At 40.4% G+C, this 13,055-nt stretch overlaps 1 protein-coding gene across 17 annotated transcripts in view; it reads right to left on the minus strand.

Moving 5' to 3' along the window:
- The window catches only part of MPDZ (multiple PDZ domain crumbs cell polarity complex component), a 134,224-nt gene extending 121,571 nt beyond the window's left edge, over positions 1 to 12,653 (minus strand). For 15 of the 17 annotated variants that reach the window (XM_073345403.1, XM_073345400.1, XM_073345411.1 and 12 more), the window contains exons 1-2: positions 12,303 to 12,504; positions 233 to 304 (exon numbers count right to left, since the gene is read on the minus strand). In XM_073345403.1, coding sequence (XP_073201504.1) covers positions 233 to 248 — 16 coding nt within the window. In that variant the 5' untranslated portion in view covers positions 249 to 304; positions 12,303 to 12,504. Of the gene's footprint in view, positions 1 to 232; positions 305 to 11,361; positions 11,382 to 12,302; positions 12,505 to 12,587 lie in introns of those variants that run through there. The other 2 variants (XM_073345394.1, XM_073345395.1) reach the window with 2 other exon arrangements.
- Between the last annotated feature and the right edge of the window lie 402 nt (positions 12,654 to 13,055).

The raw sequence follows: 13,055 nt of genomic DNA on the forward strand, positions 1-13,055 counted from the left end.
AATAAAACTGAAAACAGACAATAAGAGATAGCTCATCAGGAATAACGTACATAACCTAGAAAATGATGTGCACTTCAAAATACATGCATGAACACAAGAATCCAAACACATCCGACATTTCTATGTACAGTAGCTATGTTTGTCACAATGTAGCTCAATTATCTTATACAGTAATGTCTTAAGTTCACATCTTTCGTATAAACCTAGTTTGGCCACAAACATAAAACCTCACCTATTGCTTCCAGCATGTTTTCCACTGCTCAGTTTCTATCCCAAAATTGGAAATGGCAGCTAATATACTTCCCTAAAAATAACAGAAGTAGAAAAGAAAGTGATCACATTAAGAGAATTTTAAGAATCAAATCTTAAAACACTGAAGTTCTTGAAAAACAATCAACACAACCACTCTTTCAACAATTAAAATAAGCTAGCAGCTGATTATATTCTGAAAGTCACTTTTGAACCTGAAAACTAAGAATGAAAACTAGTTTTTTAGGTTTCAGAGTAACAGCCGTGTTAGTCTGTATTTGCAAAAAGAAAAGGAGTACTTGTGGCACCTTAGTTTTTTTTAGGAGCATTCATAATGTTTCTAAATTTCCATAACAATGGTGTTTTTGCCTACTGATGTGCAAGGTGTAGTCTACTATTTTAACCAGACGTTGTAAAGTTAGTTTCCAAGTTTCAGAGTAGTTTCCGAATGAGTTTCCAAGTGACACTGTACAAAACTTGATGGCTTTGTTTGCTTGAGCACGTGACATACTTCTTGCAATATCAATTTCCACATGTTACATGCACAATTTATGTTTTGAGGTTTTGAGTTCCAACTGTCAGAATCCATGGTTTTGCATCAAAACAAAGCAAAACTATGAATTTCAAAGGAATATATGCAATAAGTATCTTTATTTATTATTTACACAGCATCAAAAATCTGATAGCACTTCATAGTCAAGAGGTTACAATCTAAACTGACAATGTACAAACAAAGGATGGAAGATAGGATAGAACAAAAAAACCAAAGGGATGGAAAGGTAAAGACTAGGATGTATCTTGTTAGTTCCATGATTGTTGTGTGCTTATACTGAATACATGCTGGTGTGAACGTCTTTATCAGCACAAGTTTGAGATGTCTCAATTACTCATGAGTAGTGAAGCCACATGTAAGCTATGCATGTCATCCAAAATTACTTCCATTAAAACCTTTATCCAACATTATACCAGCACATCTTTTGTATGTGTGATATACTTACAGACTATTTTACAAACGTTTTAGGAAGATTTAAAAATTATTATTGGGTCTATTTTTTTTTAAATCCATCCACCTGAAAAGTCAGGAGCTTCACTTACCATGAAGCCAACTGTACAAGATCTCAGAAGGAGCCACAGAAAATTCATAAAATTACCTTACATAGATTTTTTTAAAAAATAGAAAAGCTATGTTTAAAATGTAATACCTTGCAGCCCTGCAGGACTAGAATAGGATAACTCCCATCTCAAGCTCTACAGTACCAAGAGACATTGGATTTTAAATCCATCACTGGTCCAGGATTGAATTTTGCCATCTTGACTCTCAGACAGATGCAATTTTATTTGCAGCAGAGATTTGGGTGGAGAGGGGGGAGGAATTCCATATGTGGAGGAAACATTTTTTCGATATTTTCATTTAATTATGATGCGTTTCTGAAGTTGCTCAAAAGTCTGGAGCATTTGGGTGCTGGGAAGGTGGATTAGTGGGCAGAGTGCGGGCAAGTACATGATAAAATGTATCTATCACATGGATATTACCTCTGTTTCTGTAACAATATTATGTTCCTATGTGATATATATGAAATATATTGTATCTTAACTTAAATCTGGTTAACACATCAATGTGTAAAGAACCGTGGTCTATAGGTGTTTAGAAGAAGAGTATTGTCAAGGAAAGAAGAGTATTGTCAATTGTCAAGGTAGGAGACATGGTGAACCTAGTCATTTAAGAATTCTATGTGGTGGGGCACAGATGAAGGCATGGGGGCAGGAACAGGAGAACAACCCCACAGGGCAATTAATTATGCAGTTTGGAAAGAATAAGAATGTAAGGGGAATCCCTCCCTACATAGAAACCGAGTAAAGGTCTACCTGCCCAGATTCATTTGAACAAGTCATGAACAATGGAAAGTGGCTGATAAACCTGGACTGTGTTTTGAGTTAGTAGAGAAACCCAAAATCTAGTGGGTTTAAATACAGTTTAAGTGTAAACATCTCTTTAGTTCCAACAAGTCTTAACATTTCACACCATTTTATTTTTGGATGCTTTCAATGATTCACAGTTAGTAGAATTGTCTTTTTCATGACAATTCACCACTTCAGATCAAGCTTGGAATTCAGATTCTCCAAGTGACTGAATGAAAAGTAACCTTATTTCATAACCCACACTACACTGACACACAGAGCAGTAACGGACACTACACGCACTATTGAATTCGTTCTCTCATGTCATCTGGCAGAGCCGATGCCCATACATGCCTATCAGATCTCAAGAAGTCTAAAACTGAAGGAGGCCACAGTTTCCCTGGATCAGCTTCCATAATATTGCATATAGCTATATTTTATAAGAGAGTGGATAGATTAGGTGGCTTTAAATATTGAAGAGGAACTAGATTCCTCAAATCAGTCTGTCCAGTTACCTTTCTTGCCAGATACGCACATACCTAAATTTATCAAATCAAATCCTTTATTCAAAGCACATATTTGGGCGTAGAGAGGTTTCTGTAATTTGATGGACAAGTCTGCAGTTCTCTCGCCATTGTAATCCATTCATACCAATTATGTTTCCTTCAAGCCCAGCCAAGCCCCATTTTGAAAACAAGTAGAGAGTAAGTCCCAATTCCTCATGTGCAGCAGAAGAGCAGATAGCCCAGCTCAGGAGGGACACGAAAAGGTGTCCACAATCCTAAAGCTGCTGTACACTAGAACAGTCCATGAACATTTAAGGTTGGTCAGAATGACTCCACTTGCCAGGAGCTCTTATATCAGCTCTCCAATAAATTCTGCCTAAATTAAGGTGACCCTCCTGTGAGTGAATTCTCTTCGAGATAGAACAAAAAGTATTGATGAGTGAGAGGTGGACGAACTGATATGGGAACACTCCTGTAATTGTGCATGTTGAAAGATGAGTATGTTAATGGATGAGAAGCAGATTGTTCTTTATAGATGTATTGATATGCGAAGCTGATACACACAAGATGAGGAGCTTGTGTTTTGTTTTATTTATTCGGGGGGGTGGAGCAGGTAGGCGAGATAAAATTTAAAATGTTAGGTTCCAGATACTTTGTCTCATTAGTATATTGTTATGTTCTGTCATGCTATAGTCTCTTTTAGAGTTTGCTGTTTATATGATCTTTTAAGTTCTGGATACTTGCTATATAGCGGTCACTTTGTCAGCAAACCAATTATTTACTTTAATTTGGTATTTCTGTATTTCAGTAAGGGTCTCTCATTAACTGATCCCAACACTGAAATAAAAGCCTACTGTGTTCTTTTGTTGGTTGGTTATGTCAGTAATCTGACCAGGACTGAAGCAGAGCAATCAGCAGCTTCTCAATCATAACAGCTTTCATTACTATGCCTTGGCCGAGCTCTGTATTTAACCACACAAACACCATGAGCAGTTACAACAAAAGCTCTTGGCTCGTTAAAAAAAAAAAGTCTTATTTTAATAGTTTTCTGGTATTTTACTCTCTGCTCATTGGGACAAATTCTACCTTCAGATATGGAGGCATAGCTGAATTTACAACTGTATATTTGAGGGCAGGATTCAGTGTATTGTTTGTATTACACTCTTAGAAGATTGAAAATAAGGTGCATGTTCTTTTTTATTTTCTCATTTTCAATATGGCTACTCTGATTAGTTATTTGTATTAAAGTAGCACCTAGAGGTGCCAATCCAGTTTTTTTACAGACATATCTGATTAAAACACAGTCCATGCCCCTAAGAGTTTACTATCTTAACTTCACATAGATTCTACTACTCTGTTTCTGCTAGAGCTGAAGTCATCATTTCTAACAACTACTTTTTTCCCCAACTTCATCAGTATTGCCGATGCTAATATGCACAATTATAGCCATGTTAATTGGACACCTGTTGCTGTAATGTTAACAGGTCATTTGTGTGTTATCGTTGGCTGGATTAATAAGGAAGGTGTTGGGGTGTTATACAATTATGTTATCTATGTCTGATTGCTAAATTATCAAACAACAAGATCTTTCAGGTGAAATGTTTAAAAGCTTTCAGTGCTCCCACTTCAGCCAATGATAAGACTCCCTCTGATTTCATGGGGAGCAGAGTTAAGCCAATGCTGAGTAGAAATGCTTTAGAAAATCCTGGCCTTATAATCTCCACCACTGGAGCCTGCAGTATTTAATGTTGTTGTCTTTTTTATTAGGCTAACACTTATAAGCCCTAACCAAGGGTCAGGGCCCCACTATGCTAGGCACTGAAGAGATTAATCAGTGGACAACCCCTGCCCCAGGTAGCTTACTGTCTGATGTGACAGAAAAGGTGGACAAAACAAATAAACGGGGTGGGGTGAATGGGAGGATGAGGTAAAAAAATTTAGAACATTGCAGAAAAAACAGCAGTCATGGGTTGTGATGGTGACAAGACAACAAAATTAGGCATTAGAACTAAGTGGCAGGGTCTAGATTCCCTCAATAACTGGAAAGAGAAGTGAAACTGCCCTCTGTTATCATTGTACAAGCCAATAAAAAGTGAACTGGACACTCACCATTTTAAGTTATTATTTAAGCAATGATTTAATAATCATTCAGTTATCACTAAAGCAGCAGAGGCAATGATAATCATCAGGATTATTTAAATATGAGGTTAAATTCACACAGGCTACTGGAAGGACATGGAGGTGGCAAAAGTGGCAGCACCTTTTCCCTTCTGCTGGGGAAGGACAACACGGGACCAAAACAGCAACAAAATGTAGGTGATACTGGCTAGAAAGAGGCTTGGTGAGGGCAAATTCAGGGCCTCCCATCCACCAATCTCCTAGAGAGGTTACCTCCAACATCCTAGACATAGAAGTTAAAGCCGGTCCCCCTAGAATAATCTCAAAGGGAGGCAGCAGCAGCAGTGCACTTCCTCTCCTCTGGGTTGAATCCTCCTTTGTTGGACCAGGAGAATGTAATTTACACCTCCTTATTTCAACTTTAGGGCCAATTCTGCAGAGTGATTGGCAATAAGTGTTCAGCATGTTGCAGCTTTGAACGCTTAGTACCTGATCCTGCACCACTGACATCAACGGGCGCAGGAGTAGGGCCTTCTTGAATCTAGCCGTGAGTTTTATGTTGACAGTACCCCTTTAACTACAGCAGTGAAACCATTTCACGCAACCATCAAAAGCTTCACCGAAAAGAAAAACTGGCCCACATCTAATGAGTTCTTTTATGTTTGATTATATAATTTCCAAGAGAGCGCTTCATCCTGCTTCATTGATTGGTACTCTATCCAGTATTTCACAAATCCTTTTTAAGATAAATACCTTGGAAACTAATGCTTATAGCGCTGGATTAGCAAACACGCAATGCCGAAGATAGAAAGCACTGTAATAGGCTTTATCCTACAGCCATTACTGTACTGGTAGCATTTTCAGAATAGAGCAGAAATGCCTGTATTAAGACGGATATCCAGGCCCAAATGTTGGCTATAAGGCTTAGAGACTAAAACAGAAATCTGCTTCAATTAAACAAAAAGAATATTCAGGACACACATTTTATATATACTAAGGCCAACATTTCCAAATGTTCGATCTACATTTACACTTGAATTTGGCCTGCTTAGCACGCCTTTTTTCATCCTGTCCTCCTCCCCGCCCCTGTTGTCTGGCTGCCATCTTGTGGTCGTCGTCAGTGTCACTGAGTACAAACTGGTTTCAGAGTAACAGCCGTGTTAGTCTGTATTCGCAAAAAGAAAAGGAGTACTTGTGGCACCTTAGAGACTAACCAATTTATTTGAGCATGAGCTTTCGTGAGCTACAGCTCACTTCATCGGATGCATACCGTGGAAACTGCAGCAGACTTTATATACACACAGAGAATATGAAACAATACCTCCTCCCACCTATAATAAGCTATTACCAGCAGGACAGTGGGGTGGGAGGAGGTATTGTTTCATATTCTCTGTTTGTATATAAAGTCTGCTGCAGTTTCCACGGTATGCATCCGATGAAGTGAGCTGTAACTCACGAAAGCTCATGCTCAAATAAATTGGTTAGTCTCTAAGGTGCCACAAGTACTCCTTTTCTTTTTGAGTACAAACTGCAATCCACAAGTAGGGGACGCTACTATATACTGCCAAGTCTCCCTGCCACTACAGCTTGCAATCTCCAAAGGTAAGCTTGTTGTCACCTAGCCTCACTGCCACCACTGGCTGCAACCCCAGAGGGGGAGGCAAACATTGAACTCTGGGCTCCCACAAGGCATACAAATGTTGTTTTGCTTTGATCATGTTACTCTGTTTCTAAGGTATATAGGTAGGTTAATTTGGGCACAGGATAAAGAAAATCCCACTTTTCCCACAGAACCCTGCTATATTCTTACTTTCACCTCCATGGAGAATCATGGCTATGCAACTGCCTGAAGTGCATTTCTAGGAGTGCCTACAAAAGTTGAGGAGTACTTGTGGCACCTTAGAGACTAACCAATTTATTAGAGCATAAGCTTTCGTGAGCTACAGCTCACTTCCTCAGATGCCTGTAGCTCACGAAAGCTTATGCTCTAATAAATTGGTTAGTCTCTAAGGTGCCACAAGTACTCCTTTTCTTTTTGCGAATACAGACTAACAGGGCTGTTACTCTGAAACCTACAAAAGTTGAGTGAAACAAACAAGAATTGCACAGACTGTATTACTTTTACTGTGCTCAGTAAATGCTGTGCACAAATCACAACCTTCTGCTGGTGGTGCTTGGAGCGACTTGGGAATGGCAACGGATAAATGGGGAACAGCAAGACAAGGGAGGTAAGAAGAAACAGAGGAGCGATATAAAGAGGGGAAGGCACAAGAAAGGAGCTTTACTGACAGGACATCCATGTTCCAGATTGAGATTAACCACGTCTTCCCTCAGCCAGTAGAGTCTAGAGCACACCCTTCTGCATGATGGGAGGAGGACTGATTTAATACAAGTAAAAGCAATTTGCTCTGTCTACACAGTTCATGAACCAAGCAAATTTCTCTTGACTAAAGTATGTAACTGACAGGCCCAAGAAGCCTGAAATCTAAATTTTAGAAGTTACACCAATAAAAGAGGATTTTGAGACCCTTAAAGTAAAAAAGCAATTAAGTATTTAAAAAATTGACAGTTCACAAACCACTGTAGGTCATATTAAGACTGTATATAATTCAATATGAAAAGCTTTATTCCCAATCTCTGAAAATTTATCAGAATTTTGTATGAACCAAGATGAAAAAAGATGCACAAAATAAAAGAGAATACATTGAGCATATATTAATTATGACAGTGAATAAAAATATGTTTGACTTTTGCTAAAAGTCATGTTAAATATTTTGAGGGATGGATGAAAAATAATTTTAATATTTAAGTTAGCTTCTAGTTTTATTTAGTTTATTTTTATAAGTTTTATTTTGTTAACACTTTCGTATAAATCATATTGCTGTTCAACTGGAACTTACCACAACACTGTATGAAAAAGTTATCTATACACCTGTTCTTAATATTACAGTCTGTTCTGTGATAAGACACAAGAACATTCAAGTACTCTATTTACTAACACGTAATTTTTAATTAAGTATATTTTTAGTGTGATTCAAAATTTTAAACACATTTAAGGTTTTTTTTCCCCTACTGACAAATGCACCTGATTCCATTTATTCAGAATTATTTTAACTACTATTAACTGCAAGCAGCATTATAAAATGGAAATCTATTAGGCAAACTGAATTTTTCATAAGGAAATTACATTATATTTTGGTAAACTACTTTTTAAAAATAGCATCTATATGAAATGCAAACTTAATTACGTGGATGGAATTACAGTACATATCTGTGTCACTTCAACCAATTATAAAGCTAACCACAAGATGTAAAACAAGGAAAGCTTTTCAACAAATATACTTTGGTCATTAGTATTTCAAATCCAAACATGTTTACACTCTTAAACATTTATAAATTGAACCATTTCCTCTAGGACTCCTAAAACATCTACATATTTTACAGGACATTAAATAGTTCCCAGCATAGTAAGCAACAGTTCAAAAACAGTAAGTAATAGTAAGCAACAGTTCAAAAAAAGGTCTCTCAAAGATTCAGTGTTTTTCTTACAACTGAAGGACATGAAAATATAAAACAATGTTTTCTGTACTAAAAGACTATTAAATTCAGCATATTTTTCCAGTGCCATATTAGAATATGTAACAGGTTTCCTCTGACTATGTTAATGTTTTCAATGGAAAGACCTGCTCCAAATAACAATGAGAATTCCACCAACTTATCACCTTAATTCTTTTTGGGCCAATTATTTCTCAACTACCAGCCAAAAGAGCCCCAAATCTTCTTTCCAAGATAGTGGAGGGCACATATTTACACATAAATGTACAGACATGTACAAAAGGAACAAAATTAAATATTACAATATGATCTGGGTAGGAGACCCAATGAGTGAAATAAAAATATCATTGCTATGAATATTAAATTAATGAGGTCATATTCATTAAACATGGTAGCCTGCGGACTTCAGGTACCTCAGTAGGATGCTCGTAAAAGTCACTTAAGCAGCTGATTTATTGAACTCTTGTGAATTTCACAGAAATCATAATCTATTGGGTAACAACTGTATTTTGTATTTTACTTCTTTGGAGCATGAACTGGATGATCCTGAAAGCCTTCAGATGGTTTTAAATCTGATTATTAAAATGTGGCCTGTGTGTGAGGAGATTTATTCTACAATAAAATATTGAAACTGGTCTATAAATTGATAAGCTGTAAAAAGTTTCATTGAACTGTGTTCTGTGGATTTCAAAGACACACAAAACCAGGAAAAAAAAATAAGGGGCATGTACTAGCATTAAAGCAAAGCTTTTTCTTGTTTCCTCATGCTGATATCAATTAGATGGCCTAGGGCAGATTTTATACCAAAGGAGGAAGAATGTATTCAGACAAAAAATCTTCTCAATAGTAGGCTGGAGTATAAGGTTCTGGGAGCATATTCATAAAAGCCAGTGACATAAGTAACTGATTATAGGCACATTTCTCTGCTAGCAAAAAGGAAAAGCATTAGCACGGTACCAAAATGGATAATCAGCAAGGGAAAAAATCCATGTAGGAAGACCAAAGTAGGTAGGTAGCTGTAGGTGCATTTTTTCCTCTCTCTAAATAAAACTGGGATGCTGAAAGAAAAGAAGTAAACTCTTTGAAAATATCTTTCTATGGTATTTATTATCTGACCATGCCTGGGCTATCATATAAATTAGTCGCTTTCATTATATAACTACTCTAGTATGCATTTTGAACCACTCTTCCATACAAAAATAAGCATGGCAGCTATAGAAACTTAACATCAACTATCCCAGACAGCTGTAAAATAAAAATGACAGTCACACACACTGGATATCTAATTCTCCAAATAAATATATTTTAACTCTAACAGAATATGTCTGTACAGTTTGAATTATTTCATAATTTTATTTTCTTAGGCACATTAAACTAAAACTCTACAAATTGCATAGTTTTCTCTATCTTGCTAACAAATGTTTTTTTTCTCTTAAGTGACTGACTTTTTTCCCCCCATTTCCCTTCACATAAATTGTCGGCTAATCAGGAAAGTTTTCAGGACATATAATACGCAAACTCAGACATTTAATGACAAATACATTAATGCTGAAGCTAAATAGGAAGCGGAAGCTCATTTTCTAAAATACAGTATTTGTTTAATTAAATATTTAAAAACTACACTAATTTTTCTCTTGTACCCATTCTTGTTTTCAAATGCAAAGCAAATCATTATTCTAAAGTAACATTCCCCCACTTTTTCTTTTTTAGTTTTGATTCCTCCTCCCCCCCCCCCCCCCCCCGGCCACAAGTTGTCCATTTGAGAAGTGAGTGAAGTGGGTATTCACCCACAAAAGTTTATACTCCAATACCTCTGTTAGTCTATAAGGTGCCACAGGACTCTTTGCCACTTTTATAGTAATGCAATGGGTCTTGTCCTGCTAAAAATTATATCAATGGACATTTTAACGCTGATTTCAGTGGGAGCAGGATTGGACCCTTACAGATACTACTTAGATTGTAATATCTCCAGGGCACGGGTTGTCTTTTTATTCTCTTTGTACAGCATCTAGCAACTTGGGGTCTTGGTCCATGACTAAGGACCCCAGGTAATACAAATAAATAATAATAATGGACCCTAATTAGCAATCGGTGCTCAAGCAAAACTTCACGGAAGGGATTGCTATTCTTCTCCCTCACATTCCTCTTACTTTATAAGAAATTCCAGCAAAACTAACATTTTCTTTTCAACTGGCAGCAGGTGATATGGGGCAAACATACTAGTGCTGTATGAGGTACCGTTTTTAAAACTGGAGGGTAAATACATCACAACACCAGTCAGAAACTAATGCATCCATCTCATGAAATGTAAATATGAAACAGAGTGCAAACAACGTTACCTTTCCCTCAAAAAGTATTATAACTTATGCCACACCTATGTAATCAGTTTAATCTTCTCAAGTGTTTAAAAGCATATAAACCTAAGTAAACATAATAAATAAAATAAAGTTATCCAGACACAAGGCCAAATTCTACCCTCTGATACTTTGCACAATTCCCACAGGGCAAACATGACCACCTGTGGGCAGAGACTGGCCCTTGTTTGTACTCTGCTGGAAAAATGTCTAAATATGTTGATTCAAAGAAATATTTTTTCAAGATCAGAATTCCTGAAATTGCAGTGAAATTGTGAACGCAGAGTCATCACGATTTCCCAACACCAAATGTAGTTTATTTATCACAAGATAGGCTACAAATAGCTTTGCATTCTTATTTGCAGCTCCATCAAGTTCTTCAGCTTCAACTTTTATGGAGTCTCTCATACAAACATTCTGCCTGCAGGCACTAATCTGGGGAATATGGGGTGGAGAAGGGTTTTCTTTTTTAGCCAAGTGGTTCAAAGACAAATAATCACAAGAATTTGGGGAAGGATTTGTGCATTCCTAGGTTCATCCACTCACTACAACTCAAAGCAAAAGGTTTTTCAGATTCACCACACGTGCAATTCTTCTTCCCAGCAGACCAAGAGCACCGTGCAAATTCTGTAGGACTGATGGTGTGGATGGGGGATGCTCCTCATAACCTGCATTCTCACCTTTCTGTCTACTCCAGGAAATTAGGAGTGCAATATGTTCATTGACACCCTTAAATTGGAGCTCAGACTTTATCCTGTTGAATGAGGGGGCATGGGGGAGGCGGGGAGAGCTGAGTAACACAAGATCGTTTGCAAAACACCAAAATAAAAATAGGGTTTGTGCGTGCAGAGCCCACGAGGCGAGCTGGGTGGAGGGGTGGGGGGGGGCTCCGGTCCGCTCGGGGGTTACAAAATGCCCACGCCAGAAGCTACTTGCAATACCCGGCGGAGACGTGGCTTTTTGTTTACAGCAGGATCTCTCCTGGCCCAGGCCGGCGATGGAGCAGCAGTGACCAGTCTCCCTTCGCCGCCTCCAGGGACGCGCCCTTAAGAGCCAAGCCGAGTAAACATCCGCGGTAGAGCATCTTTCCCCAGTTCTCCCCGCTCCTCCCCCGCGCTTTCCGACAGCCCCGGGTCTAGCAAGCGCCAGCCGGCGAGCGTGCCCCGCGGCGGCAGCCTTGCACGGGCGCTGCACGCCAGCCACCCGCCCGAAAGCCCAAGGAAGAAGCAACAGGCTCAGCCCACCAGCAGCGGCTTCCCCTGTTCGGCGCAAGGCCTTGTGGCGCCCTCCCCTCCTCCTAGTAGCACCCGGGGGCCACAACCCCAGCGCCCCCCCCCCAGGAAACTTTAAGGGGGGGGAGGGTGTTATGGCTAAATCCCGTCTTTGGGGTGAGAGGGGAACATGCCCGAACCCCTCCCCCCACCCGCATCCTTTTACAGTTACACCGAAAGGGGCAGCCGGGGGGGGCGAGGGAGACAAAGGCAGAGCCCCCCCCCCGGGGCAAAGACACCCAGGCGCCTCTCCCTCGGCGCCCACCGAACGTTCCCCGGGCGGAGCGAGCGCTACCCTCCGGGGCACCCCCCGGGCTCGCCGCCGCCCCGCCCCGCCGCGCTCAGCTTACCCGGCTTGCTGCTCCAGGCACCCCGCAGCCGAGCCGGGGGATGGGAGGGGGGGGGGAGAAGAGCACTTGCAGCCCTCGTCTGCTGGCTCTGCAGACCTTCCTGCCCCCCGCCCCCAAGTAACGGCCCGGAGAGGAGGTGCAGGATAAACACGCAGAGGCTACCATGAAACTTAATCCTGCCCAACCATCAGGCCGCTAGACGGCGAGCCGCCCCCTCCCCCTTCTCTCCCCCTCCCAGCGACCAGACGTTCTTAAGCCGAGCCCCGCAGAAGTAGGAGTAGGAACCGGCTGCAAAGAAGCAACCATGACAACAGCAGCCAGCAACAGGAGGGGGGCTCCCACTTGCTGCCCTCGCCCTCCTTGTGCCGCGTCTGCCCTGCGCCCTGCCTGCTTTGAGGGAAGATGCCGGAGGGCCACAGAGCTGCTCTGCTCAGGAGCACATTTGCAAAGTGGCGGCCTCCGCATTTGCATGCCACAAGCGTGTCTTCGGGGGGCGATGGCTCCTGGAACACATTACACTTACATACACACACCGGTACCTCACGTGTGCAGTTTGTGGAGACAGCATGCAGAGTGCCGTCCCGCTGGAGGTTGCAAATTCAGGCCCCGATCCCGCAAACACACAGGACTACTCTAATCAGGAAAGGAATACACACGCTTTTGCGCAGGATTGGGGCTTTAGTGGCCTTTTGAAAACTCGGTTCAAGCTGGTCTGGCCTCACACAGCTTTTAAGCGTTATTCCCTATAGCCGT

The sequence above is a fragment of the Lepidochelys kempii genome, chromosome 5, assembly GCF_965140265.1.
Source record: "Lepidochelys kempii isolate rLepKem1 chromosome 5, rLepKem1.hap2, whole genome shotgun sequence".
In the NCBI taxonomy this organism is placed as follows: domain Eukaryota; kingdom Metazoa; phylum Chordata; order Testudines; family Cheloniidae; genus Lepidochelys; species Lepidochelys kempii.